We start from the raw sequence: 19,922 nt of genomic DNA, 5'->3' as shown, positions 1-19,922 counted from the left end.
GTCTGGTTAATATTCATTTCTGGGTGCTATTCAGAGGCTCAGTGTCTTTAAGCAAAGGTACCAGAGTTCAGTTCCAGATGACCTGTGTCTGGTCACGGAATCATTGCCTGGCGAGATAAACCAGAGGCGGCTGCTATCCAAACGTCCTTGCATCAGTTCGAGACGCAGCATATCATACAACAGTTCCGATATGCAGCTCGCCGTCTTGCCCGCGGACTACTTATCATCTCTCTTCACCCTCCTTAGCCAAGTGCCCAGATCAAAGGTGCCGTCACTCAAGTCTCTGACATTGCCGACGAATTTAAAAACATGACCAAGGTCCTCCACAGGCTCGCTCCCGTCAGTATAGTTTATGCGACACGGATCAGCCCGGTAATTCTTTGTTTCGTAGCTGGCGAGCCTCTCCCCATGCTTTTCTGTCTCGACATGGTAGACCGCTCCATGGACAACCTTTTCCGGAGCATCTAGTAGAGCTGGATACTGGCCCCATAACTTGCATTCATAGCCAGTAATAGTAGCAGGTCGAAGCTGTGGCTTGGTTTTCAAGCCAAGGATATCGCGGAGCATAGCAGGATCAGACAGCGTACCGTAGAAGAAATACGGACCGGTGGGCGCAGCGAATGGATCTGTATGACGAGGCGGTATTTCAGGTTGGAAGAAATAGCCTGGAGGAGTAGCCCTCAGCTTTTTGAAGAACGTGGAGACCTTTGATTTTGGATCTTCAGGCGGAGGTGGTGGAGGAGGGGAGGCTTCCCCTTGTCCTTGGTTGGCAGACATTTTCCAGTCGACAGTCAACAGGATGCCAAAATGACAGAAATGAAGATTAGCTGAAGGATTGAAAGCTGACAGCTGCAGCTTTTGTCGACACAGCCACGTGATGGCGCCTCTCCTCATTCGATTCCCCGCCAACACTTCTACCAAGTTCGATTGAAATACACTGCCTGTGAAGCAGTACTATGGACGCTTTTCCACATGCTGCAGAAACCTGCACTGGTTTCCATCCAGAAAGCCTGGCTGAAGCCGCGTTCTTGACGGCACCTATAAGGGTGAGGAATGGCGCTTTCCACATACGTACTTGATTTCCTACGAGGGTCGATGGCCTTCCCTTTCTGCCTTACTTACTAAGTAGAGCTCATGTTCTGAGCATGCTCTTACTATGGACTCGACACGATATACCATTCAATAGAGGAAGTCAACAATACCAAAAGCAATTATAGTGATGTAGATACTTGTGAGAGGAACATAGTTCCCAGCAGACACACGTCAGGGAAGGAATAGAGAAAGCTCCAGCCCACCAGAGTATGGGACAGTCAAGGACCTGAAAGGACTATCGGGATCATTCAAGTACTGAAGAAACTCCCGATACCATGCAGAAGCTGACACTGTGTTGTCAGTAACAATAACAGTGCCCCGCCTCATACGAGGCTGCAGTAGTTTCAATGTCGGCAGGGCGAGTGGAGACCATACTATAAGATCAGGTTAGCAGTTATTGCCATTCTATGTAAAGCCAGAAAAAGCATACTATCAAGAAGTAAAAGGTCGATTGAGGGCACATCCTGCTGGAGGGTCATGAGTAAATCCCCCTGTCTGATATCGACGTGGTTCGTCACAGCCTCTCCCGCCTCAGCCCAATACTCTCTTGCTCTGACAACCTTTTCAGGCTCCTTCTCTGTAGCTATCACCCTGCCGTCTGAAGAATTCTGCCCGACTGCCAGAGCGAGGTAAATTGTACTGACTCCGTAGCTGGTGCCCGCCTCCACAACGTTCTTAGCACCGGTGGCCAGGATGAGCTGGTAGACAAACTCGCATTTTTCTTTTTCGAGCGCAACAAATTTATCCGACATAAGCTTGTCCAGAGCCCGATGGCCTTCGGTGGGATTTGTTCTGTGGAGCTCAACCAGGGCCCCTTTTGCCTGTTCGATTTCCGCCTCTTGGGCTAGAGAGAGGGCGTGGAGGTGCTCGAGAAGCTGCAAAATGTGCGGAGGCGCACGGATTGGGGATCTTTGGTTGGTGGTAGAGTCAGACATTGTTTTTCATAAGTAGAGAATATTGAAGATGTCAGATTAGTATAGGATATTGGGAACGGGTCGTATGCATTTATATCATATCTCGTATTCAGTCAACACCTAACAGTCTAAAGACTAGTGCTGATTTATTATTTTTCATCATGAAACAATTACATCTGCAAAAGGATAGAGCTTCGTTAATTTCCATGCAGCGGCCAGTACTTGGAAAAGGCTGTCAACGCGTGGCTTATTACGCAAGCTATGATCTCTTTTATACTTATTCAAGGTTACTTCTAAGAGCTTATAATAATTCTATAGCCCCGAAAGCGTCATGACCTATATAACTAATGCTTGCTTCTGTATGGAGAGGTTACTTTCAGTCTAGCACAGTGGCCAGAAGAGCTGGACAATGTAATATTTTCTGCTAGCGGCCTGGATATCCCAGTGCTCTGAAGGTGGAATACAGACTTGAGCCTGTCGTGAGCACATGGTACCGCGGTATGATGTTACTGTGAGCGTAAGCAAGGGAAATGGGCCAGACGAGGGATATCAGTAAGGGCTCCTCGTGTTGATGAGTCCTTCCGAGCTCCCACCACCTCCGTATCCCTGGGTTCAGGTCAAGGAATAATTGGCTGCTCCTCTGTTGCCGATTGGTCTATAAGAGTCGTGAAACTCAAAATAACGGAGTCCGGGATTTTCTGATCAGATAACAGGTTAACGTCTGGGCGTCCAATATAAGCCTGGCTTGGGCGCAGCCTGTCACTCTTAGCCTTCTTATTTCTCACGGTCCTTTCTTTTTGTCTTCCCACATGATGCCACTGGGCACGGACACACCCGGGCTTACAATGGAGTAGAACAGGCAGAAGTCGAATGTTGGCCAGGTGGCGTATGTAAACATTTTACAGGAAATGCTTAGAAGCACCTGGGCACCCACCATTCCTGAGAAGGTTGCGACCTCGGAAGTGGATGAGGAGGCCAAGTGCCGCCATCAAGGTCCAGATTCACTGATAACGAATACGAGAAACCGCCAAATGTGGAAGGAGACTGGCTGATCTTCTAATCTTGCGATCAGATAAGATCAGATACATAATACAGTCCCTTGTGGGCATTGTAGTCTGTAGTGTCCACTAGCGGAGTATCTCAATACTATATTTAAAGCCTGTTACTAAAATAATATTAGTTATTCTGTAGAGAGTATCTCTAGATATCTTCATTGTATTCCACACCTGAAGCTAACTATTAATAATTATCTAGGATACTCCTTGATTAATATAGAAATGCCCGGTCTTAATAACTTAATAATCAGGCTCTGTTCAAAATCCCACGCAAGATATCCAAGTTACAGCCGGAATTCCCCAGCCCGAAGGGACCGTGCAGTGGCTTCAACTAGAGGAACATATCCTGATCCTTCTTTCTCAATCCAATACATCTGATCTGTACCCCCAGCAGGCCAAAATCCCTCCTTGCGAAGTCCAACCTTCACCTTCTTCATGATGGTCGACACTCGCTCGATCTCATTTCCCTGACTTGAACCTCGGCCAGGAACCATGTTGTCACTATCGCGGATTACGCGCAGGAATCGTGGGACGGCATATACCGGGATGCCCTGTTCAGAGCTTGTCATCCACTGCTCCAGCCCGCAGATGATCTTGTCGACTCGATCCCAGGATTCTGCATGGAGCTCAATGGCCGCACAGCCGAGTTGACCTTCATACCCGTACTGATTCATAGGGATGGCGTATACATTAGCTGATGCGATGTCAGGATGCCGGCTAAGACAATTCTCAACCTCCGTCGTGGATACATTATGACCCTTGACGCGGTAGGTATCCCCCAGGCGATCCGAGAAAGAAATATACCCATCAGAATCCATGGATAGTGCATCGCCGAGCCGAAAGAATTCGTCACCTTTGCTAAACACATTTCGAAGCGTCTTCTTCTCTGTCGCTTCCGCGCCTCCGTCGCCAACATAGTCATGCTTTCGCTGGATAGGAGGTCTGATACGGCAGATGGCTTCCCCAGGCTCGTCCATCTTAGCCGGAATACAAAACCCAGTCCTCGGGTCGCGGAGGATTTCGCCTGACTCTAAATCTGCCTTGACGATGTAGAACGTATCTTGCCCAAATTTTCTCATCAGGGGCCCCCAATGGGCGACCTTGCCAACTCCTGCATAATTATTCCTATTCGAATTGAGCAGTGATGCTGTTGCCTCTGTCGCGCTATAATATTCCACAATCCAATCCACGCCGAATCTCTCGCGGAATGCCTTCCAGACGGTCGGTGCGAGTCCCAGCCCAAACGCCAGGGTGACCTTGTGGTCTCTTTCATCCGGGAATCGAGGGTCTGGTGGGCACTGGACGAGGTATCGAAGCATTTCCCCAATATACAGGATGGCATTTGCGTTGGATTTTCGAATGTCACTCCAGAACTCCCGGCGTGAGAAGCGGCGCGCGAGAATAACAGTGCCAAATGTCATCAGCACTGCGGGCATTGCTGCGACCCTGTATAGACGATGTCAGATAGGCTAGAACTCCATAGGACATGCGAGTTTGAATGCTTACTGTGCTGTTCCGTGGAACAGAGGTAGACATATATATAATCGCCGACGGATATCAAACATCCCAGGCCACCTGCGGTGGTTGGCCAGCATCAAGCAGTAGCCAGCAGGGTAGCATACAGCTTTGGGTAGGCCGGTTGTTCCGGAAGTAAACAAGTATTGCACCGGCATAGTCGGACCGATCTTGGGTCTCTGCTGAACTGGGTAGTCATCAGTTATTCCTGGCCTGGCCGGCGGGAACTTGTCGTGGTCCCAGTACACAACCCCTTCTGGTAACGACGAGTCCGGTGAACCTGAAGTGTATGTCCCCGCGTTGTAGATAACGGTGGTTTGGTGGTGACCCGACACGCTATCTTGACAGTCATAGAATGCCTCCCGAATCACACCCCAAAGCTCCGTGGTGCATATGAGAAACGAAGATTCGCATAGCCTGGCACAATGTCTGATATGTTCGGTTTTGAACTTGGTGTTGATCGGTGCTGGGATAGCCCCGAGTTTGAACAGCGCCCACCAGGTAAAGATGAACTCAGGAGAGTTGTCCATAAACAGACACACCACCGTTCTGTTCTTCACACCTGCATTGGCCAACGCCTCAGCAACACGCCCAATCTCTTGTCTCAGGTCGTTATACGACCAGCTTCGCCCTTCGAATTGGAGCGCCTCGTCCGACCCGATTTTAGCTCGAACTGCGTGGGAGACATGCATGATGTGGTAAAAGGACCAGTCATCGTGCCCGTGTTTCTCAAAAAGCCCCTTACTGAACTTTTGTCCTCGCCGTGCGCTTTGGATTTGGGCCAGGTCTTTGCTTACCGAGAATTTCGCATCTAGGTACATCGCCAGCGCGGTAAAGGCGGCACTTCCCAGTATCGCGTGAGGCAGTACATCCATTTTCGTATAGGGGTTCAATTTCGAGCACACATTCAAAGTACTGCCGTATATCGAATCGTTTATAAAGCCAGTGTTGCAAGGGACCACTTGCCATCTCCAAGCGGGGATAAGACCCCCCATTGTATAGCCGCGGTTATGCACGCAGTCGCCCCGAGGCCCATTTACCACATCACCAAGGAGACACGGAGCAGCTGAATTAAATCAGTAGGTCAATTGCTGTCTTATTCATATATAATATCTACTTCCGGAGAACCTGTATAAGATTTTGAAGATCTGGTTCTCCTATCTTCTAGTAAAGCAATGAGATTGGGAAACAGAATAAGAAGATGTAGGCTGAAAAGATTAAGCAAAACAAGGGCGGATTTTGCCATTGGCGCGATCAAGCAATCGTTCGTGCATCAAGACCCCGTAAACATGCGAGGCCCAGGCGCAGCAAATGCGTCTCGAGTCCTTGGGGTCAATTATCTCCTCCACTCCAAAGGCATTAGCCGTCCGGACCGGGTTCATTAGGCGCAGATACTCCTCTTCTAGCTCTTTATAGCGTTCCTCCTTTTTCCCTTCCTTCTCAGCTTCACGAAGCTCCTGCCGATGCCCGACTTCAATCCCCCCGTCCAGAGGAAGCGAGCCCCAGTGCCCGGATGGCCATGCCACCTGCATGACAGGATCACGACTGCGAAGCATAATGCCCCCAGCTACCCCAAATACGCGTCGCGTTATAACGTTGAAGACCGGCACTGTGGTGCTGTAGGACGCCTTAGCGAGCTCTACTCCCCAGCGCATGGTGGCGGTGCGCTCGGCAACAGTGCCAATGGCATAGCCCGCTACACAGGGAATGTTAGTGCAAATCACACACAGCTTTTGCTCATATAGGTAAGGTATCACTTACGGACGTCCACGAATTGTAGAATAGGTAAATTCATGACATCACATAGCTTTAGCAGCCGGGTTAGCTTCTGGCTACCCGCCGCGTCCAGTGCACCGCCATTTACTTCGCAATTCAGCGAGATCACACCGATGGGACGCCCACCGAGGCGTGCAAGCCCACCGATAGCAGTTCGGCCCCATAGAGCTCCGATCTCAAACCATGAGTCTTTGTCAACCACAGATTGAATGATAGCGCGGGCGTTGTACATGCGGGCTTGTCGCCGAGGGATTATGCTGCGCAATCCGACGTCTTCACGGTCCTCGGGGTCATTACAAGGAACCACAGGGGGTGCTTCGCTGCCAGAGTTGGGCAGGTAGCGCAGAACCTTACGTAGTTGTTCGTAACAGTCGGCCTCGCTGGCAGCTAGATTATCAATAGTGCCGTTTGTGCAATGTACCATTGGTCCTCCCAAGTCTTGGAAGTCAAGTCCCTCTTCAAATGTTGCGCCCTCCACAACTTTAGGACCAGCGTTGAAAAGCGAACCGATATCTGCTGCCATGACAGAGAAGTGGCAGGAGACTACCCTAGCCGCACCCAGGCCTATCTATCATTATTGTCAGCTGCCACGCCTCTAGGACAAGGAAGATCAGGGATGATATACAGCGGGGCCAACAACTGCACCGAGATTAGGGATACCCATGTTTAATTGTTGTACCATTGGCATGAACGGATCCAAATGGGGGATATAACTCCAACCCTCCTTGCGGATTGTTGTCACACTGCCCCCGCCGGAACTGCCGTCAACGAGCTTGATGACTGGCAGCCTTAATGCAAGTGCTAACTTTTCGACATAGGTTGTCTTCCCAGCAGTTGCGCCATCTGCATGTCCCGACCTGATACTGAAATCATCTGCCGTGAGTAAAACCTTCCTGCCCCGAAGCATACCCGCGCCCTGGATGTTATTACTTGGTATAAATGAAATTGGCTTCTCTTGCATGGGAGCAGTCTTCTTCCATGTCACCGTTCCAGAGACAGAACCAACTTCACGAAAGGTACCAGGATCAAGAAGCTGCTCTATGCGCTCGCGGACCCATAGCTTTCCGGCTTGCTTCTGTCGCACATAACCACGGTGGTTAGGGTCCGGTTTTGCGGCAATTGCGCGGAGGGTGGCGATTTGTCCTAGGACATCAGAGTAATCCGCTGGGAGACGGGAAGTTGTGGCAGAGTTTGATTTTATCGTCTGTGGGTTTTCTGTCGATGGTGAAATATGCGACGAGACCTGGCTCAGTCGCTCTGTGGCTTGGCTTTTGAACCTCTTTGAGAGGTGTGTGTCGAAGTCCTGCCCCATATTCGACGGTGTCGCCCTCAGTGAGATTCGTTTCGTCGTCAATTAGCTTCTCATTCTGCAAGTGAGATTGATATTTTTTTAAAGATAAGGCGGACTCCTGTCGACTGGGAGAGCCATTAACATTCCCGAAAGCCCCGAGGCCAGTCCAGATCATTTGGTTGCGGCTATACAAGAGAGTATGCTGTATGCTGTATTAGATTCCCGAGGGCCTCGGGCGAGGGTGTCCAAAACAATCTCGAAGGAAACCAGCACATACGGTGCTATTAAGTAGAATACAATCAATTATGGAAATTGAATGTATAGGTATGCTGTTGAGTCCATGTTAACTGCTTCCGCATCTTTCTCTGTTTATACCACTTAACCAATGTCGCCATCTTCGGACGCGCCACCCATCAAGCGGCTGTTGGTGCCCAACAGGTATTCTACCCCATTAAATTCATGGCAGCTCAAGTGGCTCATTGTTATTATTACTGTAGAGGTGAAATTGCCGTTCGCCTTCTGCAAGCTGCACGGGAGCTGCCCTGTGCAGTCGAGACTTTCGCCCTCTACACACATGACGACCGTTCTCATTGCGTTGTAGCGCAGCCACATCATGCGATCCAAGTTCCATCGGCATCATCCTATCTTGATATACCGCTTCTTGTATCCCTAGCCCGAGAGCACTCCATTGACGCCGTACACCCGGGATATGGATTTCTCAGTGAAAGCGCCGATTTTGCGTACCGCATGTGGCACGAAGCCGGGGCTGTTGTCATAGGACCTGGGTGGGAAAACCTTGCCCGCACTGGGGACAAGCTTCAGGCGAAAAGACTCGCAGAGCAATGCGGTGTTCCGGTTCTGAAAGCCATGTCCCAGCCTACGGCCAGTGTTGAAGATGCACGAGACTTTGCTCGACAGGTTGGATTCCCCGTTATGATTAAGGCCGTGGACGGAGGAGGCGGACGAGGGATCCGCCTCGTCCGCTCGGAGGGAGAGCTAGATAATAGCATTCAACGTGCGCTCAGCGAATCGACGTCCCGAACGGTGTTTGTCGAAAAGGCCGCAGTGGACGGGTTTCATCACGTTGAAATCCAGGTCATCGGCGACGGTACCGGGCAAGTTCGGCATTTATGGGAAAGAGACTGCAGTGTGCAGCGACGCTTTCAGAAGGTGGTGGAATGCGCTCCGGCGCTGATAACATTGCAAAGCAGAGAATTGATTTCGCAGGTTATCGACTCGGCATTGAAAATGGCACGCGAGATCCATTACCGATCACTCGGGACCTTCGAGTTTCTCGTCAATGAGCTACGAGGAGAGTTCTATTTCCTTGAGATAGACCCACGTCTCCAAGTTGAGCACACCATTACTGAGTCTCTAAGTGGTATTGACCTGGTGCAGGCACAGCTCCTACTGGCCCAGGGCCACTCTCTAGATGAAGTTTGTCTCGGTATAAAAGTCAACGCAAGGGAGCCTCCGCCTGCGCATTGTTTCTCGATCCAACTCCGCGTGTGTGCGGAGGACCCGAGTAATAATTTTGGCTTGAGCATCGGCAAGGTGACTGAGTTCACTGTCCCTAGTGGACATGGCATTCGGGTCGATACAAACATCGCCGTCGGCGGCTCGAATGCATTAGTTGTTGGCCCTGATTTTGATAATCTCCTAGCCAAGATCATTGTCACCGCATCCACATGGGAGGCAACGGTCAGGAAGGCCCAACGCGTGCTGACCGACTCAAGAATAGGCGGTGTCAAGACAAATATCAGTCTTTTGCGAGGTATCGTTGCTCATGACGATTTTATAGCCGGGAAGACCGATACGCAGTGGCTAGGATCAAAGCTGCATGAGGTTCTCCACCTAGGGGACGGGATATCAGAAATGCTGCGAGACCGCGTGGGATTATCTATCCCTTCACAGCAGTCAGCAATTCAAAGTAACAACGTCTCACCTTCTAGCCTATTATTCCGAAAGGGAGACGCATGGTCCATTACCCTAGAACCGCTGGGAAAATCCCAACTACCGGAAAAGGTCGCACATCACTTGTGCCTTTCGCGTGTTCTTCGGAACGAATTCCCTACCTCTCTTACCGCTGAGATTGAATACACAACCCCGTCCTCCTCGCAAACTGCCGTTCCTTATCGAATGCACTTCCAGGCGACCTCTACGGCGGCGTCGGCACTAGTCTCTTCACATCGCCGAGGCGATGCAAAGAACCCGAGACATGTTGTCCTTCCTCTATCGGGCAGGATTATCGAGGTTTTGGTGGCGCCTGGAGATGAAGTTTTTGAAAACCAGATTCTGGCATTTGTCAAGCAGATGAAAATGGAGTTGGAAGTGAGGAGTCCTCGAGCTGGAAAGGTAAAATGGGCATATGAAATGGAGCACGAGGAAGATGTTGCTGAAGGTATTTTACTTGTGGAATTTTGCGGCGAGCAAAGTAAAGCTGAAGTTAGAGGGAAGTTGTGAGAGTCTTTTCTAACCCCGTCGTTATCATCGACGAGACTATGTTTAACCCAGATACGCCCCTCTCTGAGAGACCTTTTTTTTTTTTAAAAAAAAAAAAAAAAAATTATGCCTAACAGCAAATTCTAGTAATATGCAATACCATGAAGCCCTACCAAGGTATAGCTACACTAACTGTATTTAGAACACCCCTTCCGGCCGCATGGTGGTGGTTGAGATTTCGGATAAATCATGAAGCAGGTTGGCGACGAACTGGACTCAGATTAGCGACAGCTGGGGTTGATTGTGGAGGACTCGGGCAGAATGGATTACGACAGCAGAAGTATAGAATCTCCGCTAATAGCAGAGCATATCCGCGCAATCGGTAATTGATGTCTCTTGCGTTATGCGGGTGATCAGACGGCATCTTCTTGTATTCTCCATAGTTTAATTGCCTGCAAAGCTGACATGCTGGAGTGGCATGAACATCATGATGAAAGGAACTATTTAAAGACGGTCATTACCACTGTATCTAGGAGTTTTACTTAGTGTCTGTTATCCTCGTTATCAAAGCCAGTCTACCATTCAGATCTATATCTTTGACGCATCTCTTATTCTTTAGTTTCCACCTATTCTGTATTAATGGCCGCTTGGAAATGGACATCGACTCGCCAGCTAATAATATGTCTGCGTGAGCCTCGGATAGTCCTCTTCCTCTTCCGGTTCTTCTTCTCCACCCGGATGTACTCCGCCACCTACACTTAGTTATCAATAGTGCAATAGTCTTAGTACTCAAAGCCGAATGGTCTCCCAGTGTGTGGTACTGCCATAAAGAATCATATAGTTTCGGACTTTCGATTTGTTACACATTCCGTTCGAGAAATCATTCGGTAACAAGTCCGAGTTTGGACCTCCGGAGGTGAGGGGTTAAGTCGCCACAACTCGATGGGCAGGCCTGGAACTCTTGAACTCGTTATATTTCCATATCCTTTCCAGTAACCTTGAGATTTGCTCTGTCCGTTACTGGGAGAGAGCTAATGGCGTCTCTATGCTCTGACTCTGGCCGAGGTTCGCCGCGGGTGAGATACGCCTCACACCGAACTCGACAATCAACGGCCCATTCTGGAAATTCCAAGTCCGCATCCCAGGGCAGGTAGGTGTCTCTGCCCGGACATAAGGCGCCTTCCAATTGCTCGACCCTGACCAATGCTTGCAGACCAAACACGTCGCGGATGGGAAGTACCGATGCATCCCCTTCGTATGAGGCCTCGGCTGATCGGCTGTTGGATATCCTGGCTGGGGAGGAATTGGACTCTTCTGGGCGAGAAAGAAATCCCATACAGCCCCATAGCAACACTAAGAAGGGCTTCAATCTGGATTTCGATCTGTATGCCGCGTCTTGTTCTGATACTACAACCCAATCGGCTGATTGCTGCTCTTCAATGATTAAGGGGCTTGGTCCAACCCTGCGAGGCTATTTACTCGACCAATTTTGGAACCTTTTCAACTCATGCATACCCGTTGTTCACAAGGGTGCGTTTCTAGCTAGTCTCGAGGAAGGGAAAGGAGAATTCTGCTCCCCACAGCTTCATCTCGCAGCGCTCGCTATGGGGTTTCGACGGGCAGACCATCGACATCCCGATATATTGCAGCTTTCTCTTCCTGGTTGGGATTCTATTCTGCACAAGCAGCTCCGGTTGAGTATAGATAATCTATCGACACACAGTGGACCGCGGAATATCACAGACGCGCAAGCCGCCATCATTCTTGGGCAGCTCGAGTGGGAACGAGGACGGGACCACTCAGCGAGACTCTACCTAGGTGACTTTGCATCCTCTACCACAACGCAAGAAACTCAATATTCACAGTTACCACAGGTACTGCTTTCACCATGATTGAAGAAATTCAGAATCATCAACAAGATCTTGTCCTGCCAGTTTCAGACGACGAAATCATAGTCCAGCGTATGGTCCTGCGCGCGGCTAGCCTTATTGACAGGTGATTATTCATGCGTACAGTACATTTCGGCGATATCTCGTGTTGACCTCTCTCGCTGTTTAAGTCATAGGACTGTTTTCAGCCTGGGTGGCCGGTCCAGCCATTTACACCCGGCTACATCGCATCAACTTTGCAGGAATCCAGCATCGTTGACAATGGAACAGAGTCTCAGTTCACAGATTTACACAGCGCACCTGGAACTCATGAGCATTGCGACAGAGTCCATAGACTGGCTCCAAGCGCATCCTGTGCGCTGTGGAGAATCTCCTTTCCCCGAATTGAAAGAACTGCATCGCAGGCTACAAAACTGGTTGAGCTGTCTCCCAAGTCAACTCAGCTTGAACTATGAAACAAACCAGCCGACTCCTCCGAGTCTGTTTCTTCTCCAGTAGGTGTATACCGGCCTTTCCAGCGAATGCTAAACTATATATATATATATAAAGAGCAATAATACAAGAAATAGCTAATGGGATAACCCTTCAGTCAACAGTTCCATGCCATCATGATTCTTATATTTCGCCGCTTTGCGTCCCAGGGGTCATTGATGAGCATGATGGGCCGGTTTACGGATATCGAAATTGACCAGGTATCCGAATATATATGCAACACTGTACTTAAAAATGCCATACGGATAGCGGTTCTCATATCCAACTCTCGGAAACAATTTGAAATCGGTGCGATCTTTCCACTATCGGTTCAGCAAGGAGCTCTTGCAGCCGGAGTTCTTTTAGCCCACATCCCACGCACAGCAGAGGGAAACGGCGAAGAAAATTCGATTCCCCTATACATTGAAATTCTACAACAGTTTTTCATTGATATGTCTGCAATACAAGGACCTGCTGAGAGGCTGGCACGGACTCTGCAGAACATCAGAGAAACAACGACCTGCGGCGGCAGCGCTGGGCTTTTCAATCATAATGACGCTCCCATACACGGAAGTTGTGATAGTCCTGTCCAGGGAATAGACTCAGGTTACAGCAGAACCGAATTACGGCATTCCTTAAATGATTGTACCCCCCGCCTCCCGGAGAGCCACGCTTCCCCCCAGCTCAACGACGCAGGAGGGCTGTTAAACCCTCAGATTCCCCCTGGAACAGAGTCCCTAAGCTTGCCCGCGGCTGTTCCGTGCTCGGACGACTGGGACAGCGATACTGTCAGCGGGTTCTGGTCTGAAACTTTCCAATCGCTCAAGGCAGTTCGTGGGCGATCCAGTTTAGAGAAGACAGCTGTCAACGAGTTCGGTGATGTGATGGGGGGCGTTTTTGATTTGTGGTGATTTGAGGTTACAGAGAGAGATTTATATATATAGAGAGATATATATACATATATATATCTCGGCATATAATGCAATAGAAAGACGGCCTAATGCCGCTAGTGGTTTTTTATGGTCGAATGGTATTCCGATAATATATCCATAGGCTTATCTATATTGAATTTGGTGGTTTCCCTTTTCTATTGATCATCATGGGGCAAGCCGAAGCGGAAAAAATCGCAACTTGTTGCCTCCTCAAAGCACGATTGCCAGAATATCTCATCGATTTCCGTGAGACGTGGAGACTCAAATTCACAGGGATCCTGGATCTCCACAACTGCAGGAGGCGCATTCTGCGGCCTCATGAGAATTGGCTCCACGCCGGGATCAAGCGGCCGCTGGTCAGCATACCTGCAATGGTATGGGTCTACTTCGTGCCTCATCTGTGATGCCTGCTGCTGCTGCTGTTCCTCAGGAAGGTCCCGTTCGACCGCCTTTAGATATCCCAGTGCTTCAACCTCGGTCCCATAAGTACCCCTTAGAGAAAGCAAGACCTGTTTACACTGCTGAATACCCCGAACGGCGCGTGATCTAACAGTCTTATCATGTGATTTGGTATCCAATAGATGTACAACTACAGCTGCAACGACACTGCCGACAGCCGTCGTTGATAAGTATGGTGATAGGCCGGCGTTATAGAGTTCCCAGTTGACGTTGGTCAACTCCCAGGCGCTCTGACGGAGGATGCGCTGGGATGCACCCTGCAGCTCGCCATGCTTGTTACACCAGGCTGAGCTGGGGGATAAGGCTTTGAGACGGTATAATGCGCTGACTGCTACATAGTAGACGACATGGACGGTTGCTTTGTGTACGATCAGACTGCGGGTATGCTTGATGGTGTCTTGGCTTGAAATCGCGCCGTGGCCTTCGTAGCGAAGGCTAGGAGGCCGCTCACGGTACCATCTGGCGAATTCTTGCGCGCAGTAGTCGAGGCGGCCAGACGGCGATGGAGGTGGATATTCGCCATAATCTGCTGGACCAACACCGCCTCTGCCTTCCACCTGTTTGCGACTTTCGAAAGTCGTAGATAGGAAAAGAGCGATGGATACGCAGACCTTCATGTGTTCTATACACAGTCCAGCCAATGCATCCTGCATCGGCGGGTCATCGAGCGCACTCAGAGCCTGCATAACCTCGGGAAGATTGACACAATTGGACAAATTTCGCTCGTCCTCCTCCTCCTCAAAGTCTTCGGGCGTAAGCATAGCAACACCGTAGTAGGTTATCCTGGGCGCACGACCAAAGGCTAATGCAATCTTTTGCTCGCGAGCAAAGGCGCACCACCACACCCGGCGGCGAAGATGCTGCTCTGGTGCATCGAACCGCAAGCCATCGGGCTCGAGGTGAAGTCCAATAGAGCAGGCCAGTGAAAGTGCAGTACCCGCCCAGTACCAGGTATTCTTTTTTTCCTTCCCCGGATACCAAGTGCTCATCAGTATCGCCGTCTGGACGGCGACAAATGTGTCCGGCTCCGCATTGCAGTCGAAAAGGACCTGGAGAGCTTTTTCAGTGGTGCCCACAGGGTAATAGGAAGATATATTCTTACCTTGGCCCGATTGAAAAATGCACGACGAGCCGATTGTTTGGACTCGAAGCCTTCTCGTTTGGTAATCTCGTCATCCACAAACGTCACACCAGCACACATGACGGCATGGAACAGAAGGAGGGCCATTGGCCTTTTGTTGGCCACGCTTTCGCTGTCCAAGAATGACACGACCTGGGCCTTGTCCAGCAGCGGCAGAAGTGGATGGGTGAACTCGAGGTAGCGTGCGAAACACACGCTGCGGAACGCGTCTGTAGGTAGCAAGAACGCATTCTTTTCGTAAAGATATCGCATCTCAGCTCGGTCCAAGCCCGTGGGGAGGGGTAGAATGAAACTCGGTAAACTCGGACACACAATGTCGTTTAGAGCATTTATTGTGTGATATCCGTGTTGGTGGTGACCAGCGTGTTGTGAGGTTATTTCTGGGGTCTTGACAGCAGCAGACTTGCCAGCCTTCGACACCCTGTTTCATTTCATTCGAGCCATAATCAGTTACAGCAGTCCTTTCAAGGTCTAACTTCACACCATTCAACACATACTTATGGCGCTTGCTTCGAGGGACGATGCACTCCAGTGAATCCAACTGGCAGTTTGTACATGGGGGACCACTACGAACCACATCGCAGCGCACTTTGCGAGACCTGCACAGTGCACAGGCACGGCCGGCGCGCCTTTTGACCGCAACATCAACAGTCCCATGCCTTTCCATGCTGAGCAGCGGCCCTGAAAAGGTGTGCTTTAGGACGGGAATAGGTGGGTGGTTGGGGTGCGGAGTTTTCCCCCGAGCACGGACATAGCACACTGTCCCTAAGCGCCTGCCGGAACCAAACTACGGTGTTTAACCATGCCCAACCTAGTCAAGTAAAGTATCCCAAGCGAACGAAAGGTTCTCCAATTAAGAGCCAATTTAGATAGCCCCGGCTATCTAACCCTATATTAGATAGCCGAGTGGAGTCAAGGCCTCGTAGGAAAAGTGATACAGTTACCCCGCAAAAGAACGTGCATCTGGGGCCCCCGCATCGTGCCAGTGCTGTGTTGTTATATACTGAGCCATGGAATATTTCTTTTCCAATGTTTTCGGGAAGTAGTATACCAATACAACATACGGCTTCTTCATTAGAAGATATGGATTCAAAGTCACAACATGAGGGAAGCCTCTCTGAACTGGAGGGAGAAACGGAACTGCCAGACCAGTGCCAATTGAAACAGATCAAAAGGAAGATAGACCTAAGAATCTGTGTTGTTCTTGGTGTCATCTATACGGCCTCATTAGTCGACCGCGTCAATTTACCTGTGAGTGTCTATTTTTAAAAAAAAGAAAAAAAAAAAAAAAGAGAAAATGCTAACAAGAATAGAATGCGTATGTGAATCCGGGGCTCTAATTTCCAAGATATCAAATCTGACCATTGAAAAGTTATGTTGCTGGAATGGGCACCGGCCTGGACCTCAAGGGCAATGCTTATGTTCGTGTTTTGCTCCTCCCCACGGCACTCTGAAATACATCTGAAATATAATGCTGAGGCCAGCTGCTTCAAGTCCCTTTTAATCCTCCTCTTTTTTCCGTTCTACATATTATTCCAGCCGCCAATGACCGCTCTTGCCCGGAAACTTCGTCCCCGCCGGTTCCTCAGTGCGATTGTGATTGCTTGGGGCTTGGTAATTGTTGGCCATGGCCTTGTTCAGAGCTGGCGGTCCATGCTCGCTCTGCGATGCTTACTGGGGATTTTTGAGGCAGGGTTCTTTTCGTCTTGCGTGCATCTGCTGAGCTCATGGTACATCAGAGGTAGTGGCCCACCGTGGAATCAGAAATGTAACCTGCTTCTAACTTCCTCATCTCACCAGCCGAGGTCGCAAAACGAAATGCTGCTTTCTATCTCCTTGGGTCTTTTATTGCAGGCTTCGGCGGTATCTTGGCATACGGTGTAAGGCAAGCCCGTTGACAAAAGAATTCTTCGACTGGGAATGCTAAAACTGGAAACAGCTTTCGAGAATGGATGGAGTCGCGGGTCACGCAGGATGGCGATGGATCTTCCTGTTGGAAGGTATCATCACAGTTGCCTTTGGCCTCGCGGCGTACTTCCTGATAGTCGACTTCCCAGAGGATGCGCACAAATCCTGGAAGTTTATCAACCATGACGAGGTCAATATTATCATCGATCGTATTAACAGAGACCGACAGGACGTAACAACACCCCCCTTTGAAGTTGGCCCCTATTTGAAGAATGCTTTGGACTGGAAGATATGGTTTTTCGCTGCCAACTTTGGCCTCACCTGCGTGGTCACATACTCTGCCGCTTACTTCCTCCCCCTCATCCTACGGCAGGAACTTGGGTTTTCTGAGGCCGCCGCGAACTGTTTGAGTACTCCGGTAAGCTTAAGCCTGTATCCAGTGCCTCATAAAACCGAAAGTCCAAATCGGTGACAGAAACCCATATTAGTGCTATGTCGTCGCGGCCGTTCTTGGGTTTGGCGAAAGCCACGTATCCGACAGACTGGGGCTTCGAACACCGTTCCTTCTCGTCAATTGTGTCATCGAAGTGATTGGGGTCGTTGTCCTGGGTTCACCAAGGCGAGTGGCGTGAGATATTTCGGAGCCTTCCTCATTATTGGAGGATCTAACGCAAATATTCCCTTATGTTTGACTTACCAAGCAAATAACGTCCGCGGTGTATGGAGGCGCGCTTTTTGCTCGGCAGTCATCATTGGTGCTGGGGGTATCAGGGGTATCGTTGGTTCCTTGACCTTCCGAGACCAGGATGCGCCAATGTATAGGTGAGCTTTGTTTACATTCTTGAAGACTCCGGTATAACGACGCATTTCGTCCGTGTATTCTATACTAATCAGCCTGAAGACCAGGTTTATACACGTGTATCACAGCCGCGTGCCTCACCTTTCTCTCAGTATGCACCACGACAGCATATTTCTTTGTACAGAACAAGAAGCAGAGTGAAGAACAAATTGTGATCGAGGGCTTGGAGGGATTCAGATATACATACTGAATGAGACACGTATCTAAGGCCCGGAGAGATTAGTATCGAGACAAGGGCTATGTCGGGCTACGTTATATGAATTTTGGAGACTCGCGAGGAGCAACGCTCCATCCCCAAAGCAGCATGGTTTTACCACACATTGCATGAATTGTGGTTGCGCTGGGGCGCACCCTCACCAGCAGGTTTGGGGCCGCTAACTAACATGTATTTACACAAGACACTGCTATAGCGCTGTTGAAGAGCTACAGTGCTGATAGTACCTACATGCGCAAAGAACAGCAAAAGTAAGCAAAAAAAAAAAAAAAAAAAAAAAAAAAAAAAAAGAAAAAACAAAATCAGGATATAAAGCGTTCCCGTCTGATATTCCAGAGCTCGCCTGTGTTTTGATCGGTTGAATAGATGAGAGATACCTGGGCGGGGACAACACCCCGTTAAGTGGACGGTTTTATCTCTCCTCGATTCGAACAGCTCAAGGACAATGAATATTGCCCCTCCAGTAGGCATGTCTCTCATACTGATCCACTGGAGTCCCATGCCCGTCCGCTCTGTCCAGACCATCCGGATAAATATCGTCAGTAGCCCCATCAGGCTGCCTCTGAACAGTCGCCTTTGAAGCGATATTAACCAGCTCTGTCATGCCATCATGGCAGAACGTGTACGTCTGGCCATTGTAATCCAGATCCGCACAGCCGCCGGAGACATCGCATGTTATCTCCCCCTTAGCATCGGGTTGATCGACGAATGGGTCGGCGTCGTCCTGGGCGTATATAAAAGTCTGGCAGGTCAGACCGCCGCCACCGACGGCGGCGAGACTGTTGCGATTGTCGATGGCGAAAGTACAAGCCGAGACCGAAGTTGCAGTAGCTGCAATAGCCAGAAGGGAGCCCGAGAAATGCATATTCTAGTTAGTTATACCTCAGGCTGTTGAGTCAGCATTGCTTAAGTGCAATCGATCCATTAGAGTACTTACCGTTGAAGTTGAATTCGAGACGTTCAATCACTTGCAGACAGAATGAGCTCTGAATATACACTTGTTGCGATTGTGGTTTTTAACATTTGTCTGCTGATGAGGAATTAGATTTCGCCTGGGCGTCTGCTACCCTTTTATATCTTTGGTTGGTCAAGGAATCAGGACATGTCTACCACATACAAGGAAGACGGACAGTGCCCGAGGCATTTTTGTCGTAGCAAGGCTGAGCGGTTGGCCGGAGTACTGTAGGAAGAAGGACCGACGGCTATGATGGAGTTGAACTAACAGCTCATAGCCTCATTGAACCGGGTTATGACCCTTGACGACAATGTAAGGAGAGTGTTCTGAAGGCGGCAGTTGAGATTGGCCACTACAGTCTATACTCTGTATTATACCACAGCATAAAAGCCGTAGTATCTACCTAGCGTCCTCATCGACTCAACAAGAACACCCAGCAGCTAAATACTTAGGCGGCAATAATCCCTAGCGATAGACAGCATATCAAGAGCATGCATAAAGTAGAGCTTTCGCCCTGTTGTCGGCCCGGCAGCTGAGAAAAGGCACCAGGGAACACAGCCCTCAGCCGTGGATCCCAGATGAAGAAGACCGTGTGGGCTCCAGGGCTCTCAGATATCTTTGCGAAATGTGGAAAGCTCCCAGTACAGTGCCTGAACAGGTCAAGACTAGGAAATCTACTCTGAGTCCCGTCCATGGGAGTAATTCAATGAATAGGTGGCCTGTAGTATATCCTCATGGCCCATGCATGGGTGGACAGTGATTGTGGGACATCTTGAACTCTCCTCCAAGCCCCCGATGTGCCTGCCAATATCAATAGCCTCGTGGCATTTCCAAGGCAGAGGTTTGTACTCGTAATCCCCGAGCGCTAACTTTGTTAAGCAATGATCAGTGAGATCCGTGGAGGGCTCTCTAAGCACGCATGGCAGTGGATTTTCTGGGGCTCCCGGGCAAAGTCTGCAACTCTTCTCCAATTTGCTGGCTAAGACCAGGGTCCTAATATGGCCCCCAT

General features: G+C 49.7%; 9 protein-coding genes across 9 annotated transcripts; 3 read left to right on the top strand and 6 right to left on the bottom strand.

The window, feature by feature from the left end:
• Nucleotides 1-216: 216 nt before the first annotated feature.
• Nucleotides 217-777, bottom strand: ASPSYDRAFT_86184 (gamma-glutamylcyclotransferase family protein; the record flags this gene model as incomplete). Its single annotated transcript, XM_040851617.1, has 1 exon — nt 217-777. The coding sequence occupies one exon, from the start codon at nt 775-777 to the stop codon at nt 217-219; it is 561 nt and encodes a 186-aa protein (XP_040706304.1).
• A 383-nt stretch (nt 778-1,160) lies between these two features.
• Nucleotides 1,161-2,086, bottom strand: ASPSYDRAFT_171477 (O-methyltransferase). The gene is made up of 2 exons (XM_040843417.1): nt 1,523-2,086; nt 1,161-1,466 (listed from the first exon to the last, which is right to left on the bottom strand). The coding sequence occupies exons 1-2, from the start codon at nt 2,025-2,027 to the stop codon at nt 1,264-1,266; spliced, it is 708 nt and encodes a 235-aa protein (XP_040706303.1). The 5' UTR covers nt 2,028-2,086; the 3' UTR covers nt 1,161-1,263.
• Nucleotides 2,087-3,286: 1,200 nt separating this feature from the next.
• ASPSYDRAFT_129365 (uncharacterized protein) lies at nt 3,287-5,451 on the bottom strand (the record flags this gene model as incomplete). The annotated part of the gene is made up of 2 exons (XM_040840526.1): nt 3,287-4,507; nt 4,568-5,451. 2 exons carry the CDS (start codon nt 5,449-5,451, stop codon nt 3,346-3,348), a joined length of 2,046 nt encoding a protein of 681 aa, XP_040706302.1. The 3' UTR covers nt 3,287-3,345.
• Nucleotides 5,452-5,793: 342 nt separating this feature from the next.
• ASPSYDRAFT_129364 (uncharacterized protein) lies at nt 5,794-7,664 on the bottom strand (the record flags this gene model as incomplete). The annotated part of the gene is made up of 3 exons (XM_040840525.1): nt 5,794-6,272; nt 6,338-6,920; nt 6,978-7,664. The coding sequence occupies 3 exons, from the start codon at nt 7,662-7,664 to the stop codon at nt 5,794-5,796; spliced, it is 1,749 nt and encodes a 582-aa protein (XP_040706301.1).
• Nucleotides 7,665-8,028: 364 nt separating this feature from the next.
• Nucleotides 8,029-10,106, top strand: ASPSYDRAFT_196215 (uncharacterized protein; the record flags this gene model as incomplete). The annotated part of the gene is made up of 2 exons (XM_040843724.1): nt 8,029-8,081; nt 8,141-10,106. The coding sequence occupies 2 exons, from the start codon at nt 8,029-8,031 to the stop codon at nt 10,104-10,106; spliced, it is 2,019 nt and encodes a 672-aa protein (XP_040706300.1).
• A 731-nt stretch (nt 10,107-10,837) lies between these two features.
• ASPSYDRAFT_649094 (fungal specific transcription factor domain-containing protein) lies at nt 10,838-13,444 on the top strand. The gene is made up of 5 exons (XM_040850296.1): nt 10,838-11,235; nt 11,299-11,903; nt 11,960-12,080; nt 12,145-12,468; nt 12,564-13,444. Exons 1-5 carry the CDS (start codon nt 11,120-11,122, stop codon nt 13,354-13,356), a joined length of 1,959 nt encoding a protein of 652 aa, XP_040706299.1. The 5' UTR covers nt 10,838-11,119; the 3' UTR covers nt 13,357-13,444.
• Nucleotides 13,445-13,532: 88 nt separating this feature from the next.
• Nucleotides 13,533-15,644, bottom strand: ASPSYDRAFT_86178 (uncharacterized protein; the record flags this gene model as incomplete). Its single annotated transcript, XM_040851616.1, has 3 exons — nt 13,533-14,885; nt 14,939-15,398; nt 15,475-15,644. 3 exons carry the CDS (start codon nt 15,642-15,644, stop codon nt 13,533-13,535), a joined length of 1,983 nt encoding a protein of 660 aa, XP_040706298.1.
• Nucleotides 15,645-16,106: 462 nt separating this feature from the next.
• Nucleotides 16,107-18,210, top strand: ASPSYDRAFT_76330 (uncharacterized protein). The gene is made up of 7 exons (XM_040850847.1): nt 16,107-16,398; nt 16,472-16,718; nt 16,778-16,857; nt 16,917-17,303; nt 17,374-17,481; nt 17,505-17,707; nt 17,787-18,210. The coding sequence occupies exons 1-7, from the start codon at nt 16,363-16,365 to the stop codon at nt 17,932-17,934; spliced, it is 1,209 nt and encodes a 402-aa protein (XP_040706297.1). The 5' UTR covers nt 16,107-16,362; the 3' UTR covers nt 17,935-18,210.
• Nucleotides 18,211-18,235: 25 nt separating this feature from the next.
• ASPSYDRAFT_65640 (uncharacterized protein) lies at nt 18,236-18,976 on the bottom strand. Its single transcript, XM_040850318.1, has 2 exons — nt 18,896-18,976; nt 18,236-18,846 (listed from the first exon to the last, which is right to left on the bottom strand). Exon 2 carries the CDS (start codon nt 18,821-18,823, stop codon nt 18,395-18,397), a length of 429 nt encoding a protein of 142 aa, XP_040706296.1. The 5' UTR covers nt 18,824-18,846; nt 18,896-18,976; the 3' UTR covers nt 18,236-18,394.
• Nucleotides 18,977-19,922: the final 946 nt, after the last annotated feature.

This window comes from Aspergillus sydowii, assembly GCF_001890705.1.
Source record: "Aspergillus sydowii CBS 593.65 unplaced genomic scaffold ASPSYscaffold_2, whole genome shotgun sequence".
Taxonomy (NCBI): Eukaryota; Fungi; Ascomycota; class Eurotiomycetes; order Eurotiales; family Aspergillaceae; genus Aspergillus; species Aspergillus sydowii.
Note: the sequence above shows the minus strand (reverse complement) of the source record. Positions and strands in the feature narration are given on the sequence as shown.

What these genes read in the sequence shown, in the direction of transcription:
- ASPSYDRAFT_171477 (XM_040843417.1), bottom strand. Translation starts at nt 2,027, where the DNA reads ATGTCTGACTCTACCACCAACCAAAGATCCCCAATCCGTGCGCCTCCG. An exon ending in CGACCTTTTACTTCTTGATA is followed by an intron (nt 1,467 to 1,522) that starts GTATGCTTTTTC and finishes CTGATCTTATAG; the next exon opens with TATGGTCTCCACTCGCCCTG.
- ASPSYDRAFT_649094 (XM_040850296.1), top strand. Translation starts at nt 11,120, where the DNA reads ATGGCGTCTCTATGCTCTGACTCTGGCCGAGGTTCGCCGCGGGTGAGA. An exon ending in GCGGCTAGCCTTATTGACAG is followed by an intron (nt 12,081 to 12,144) that starts GTGATTATTCAT and finishes TCGCTGTTTAAG; the next exon opens with TCATAGGACTGTTTTCAGCC. An exon ending in CCGAGTCTGTTTCTTCTCCA is followed by an intron (nt 12,469 to 12,563) that starts GTAGGTGTATAC and finishes ATAACCCTTCAG; the next exon opens with TCAACAGTTCCATGCCATCA.
- ASPSYDRAFT_76330 (XM_040850847.1), top strand. Translation starts at nt 16,363, where the DNA reads ATGGGCACCGGCCTGGACCTCAAGGGCAATGCTTAT. An exon ending in ACCTCAAGGGCAATGCTTAT is followed by an intron (nt 16,399 to 16,471) that starts GTTCGTGTTTTG and finishes AGCTGCTTCAAG; the next exon opens with TCCCTTTTAATCCTCCTCTT. An exon ending in GCGGTATCTTGGCATACGGT is followed by an intron (nt 16,858 to 16,916) that starts GTAAGGCAAGCC and finishes AACTGGAAACAG; the next exon opens with CTTTCGAGAATGGATGGAGT.
- ASPSYDRAFT_65640 (XM_040850318.1), bottom strand. Translation starts at nt 18,823, where the DNA reads ATGCATTTCTCGGGCTCCCTTCTGGCTATTGCAGCTACTGCAACTTCG.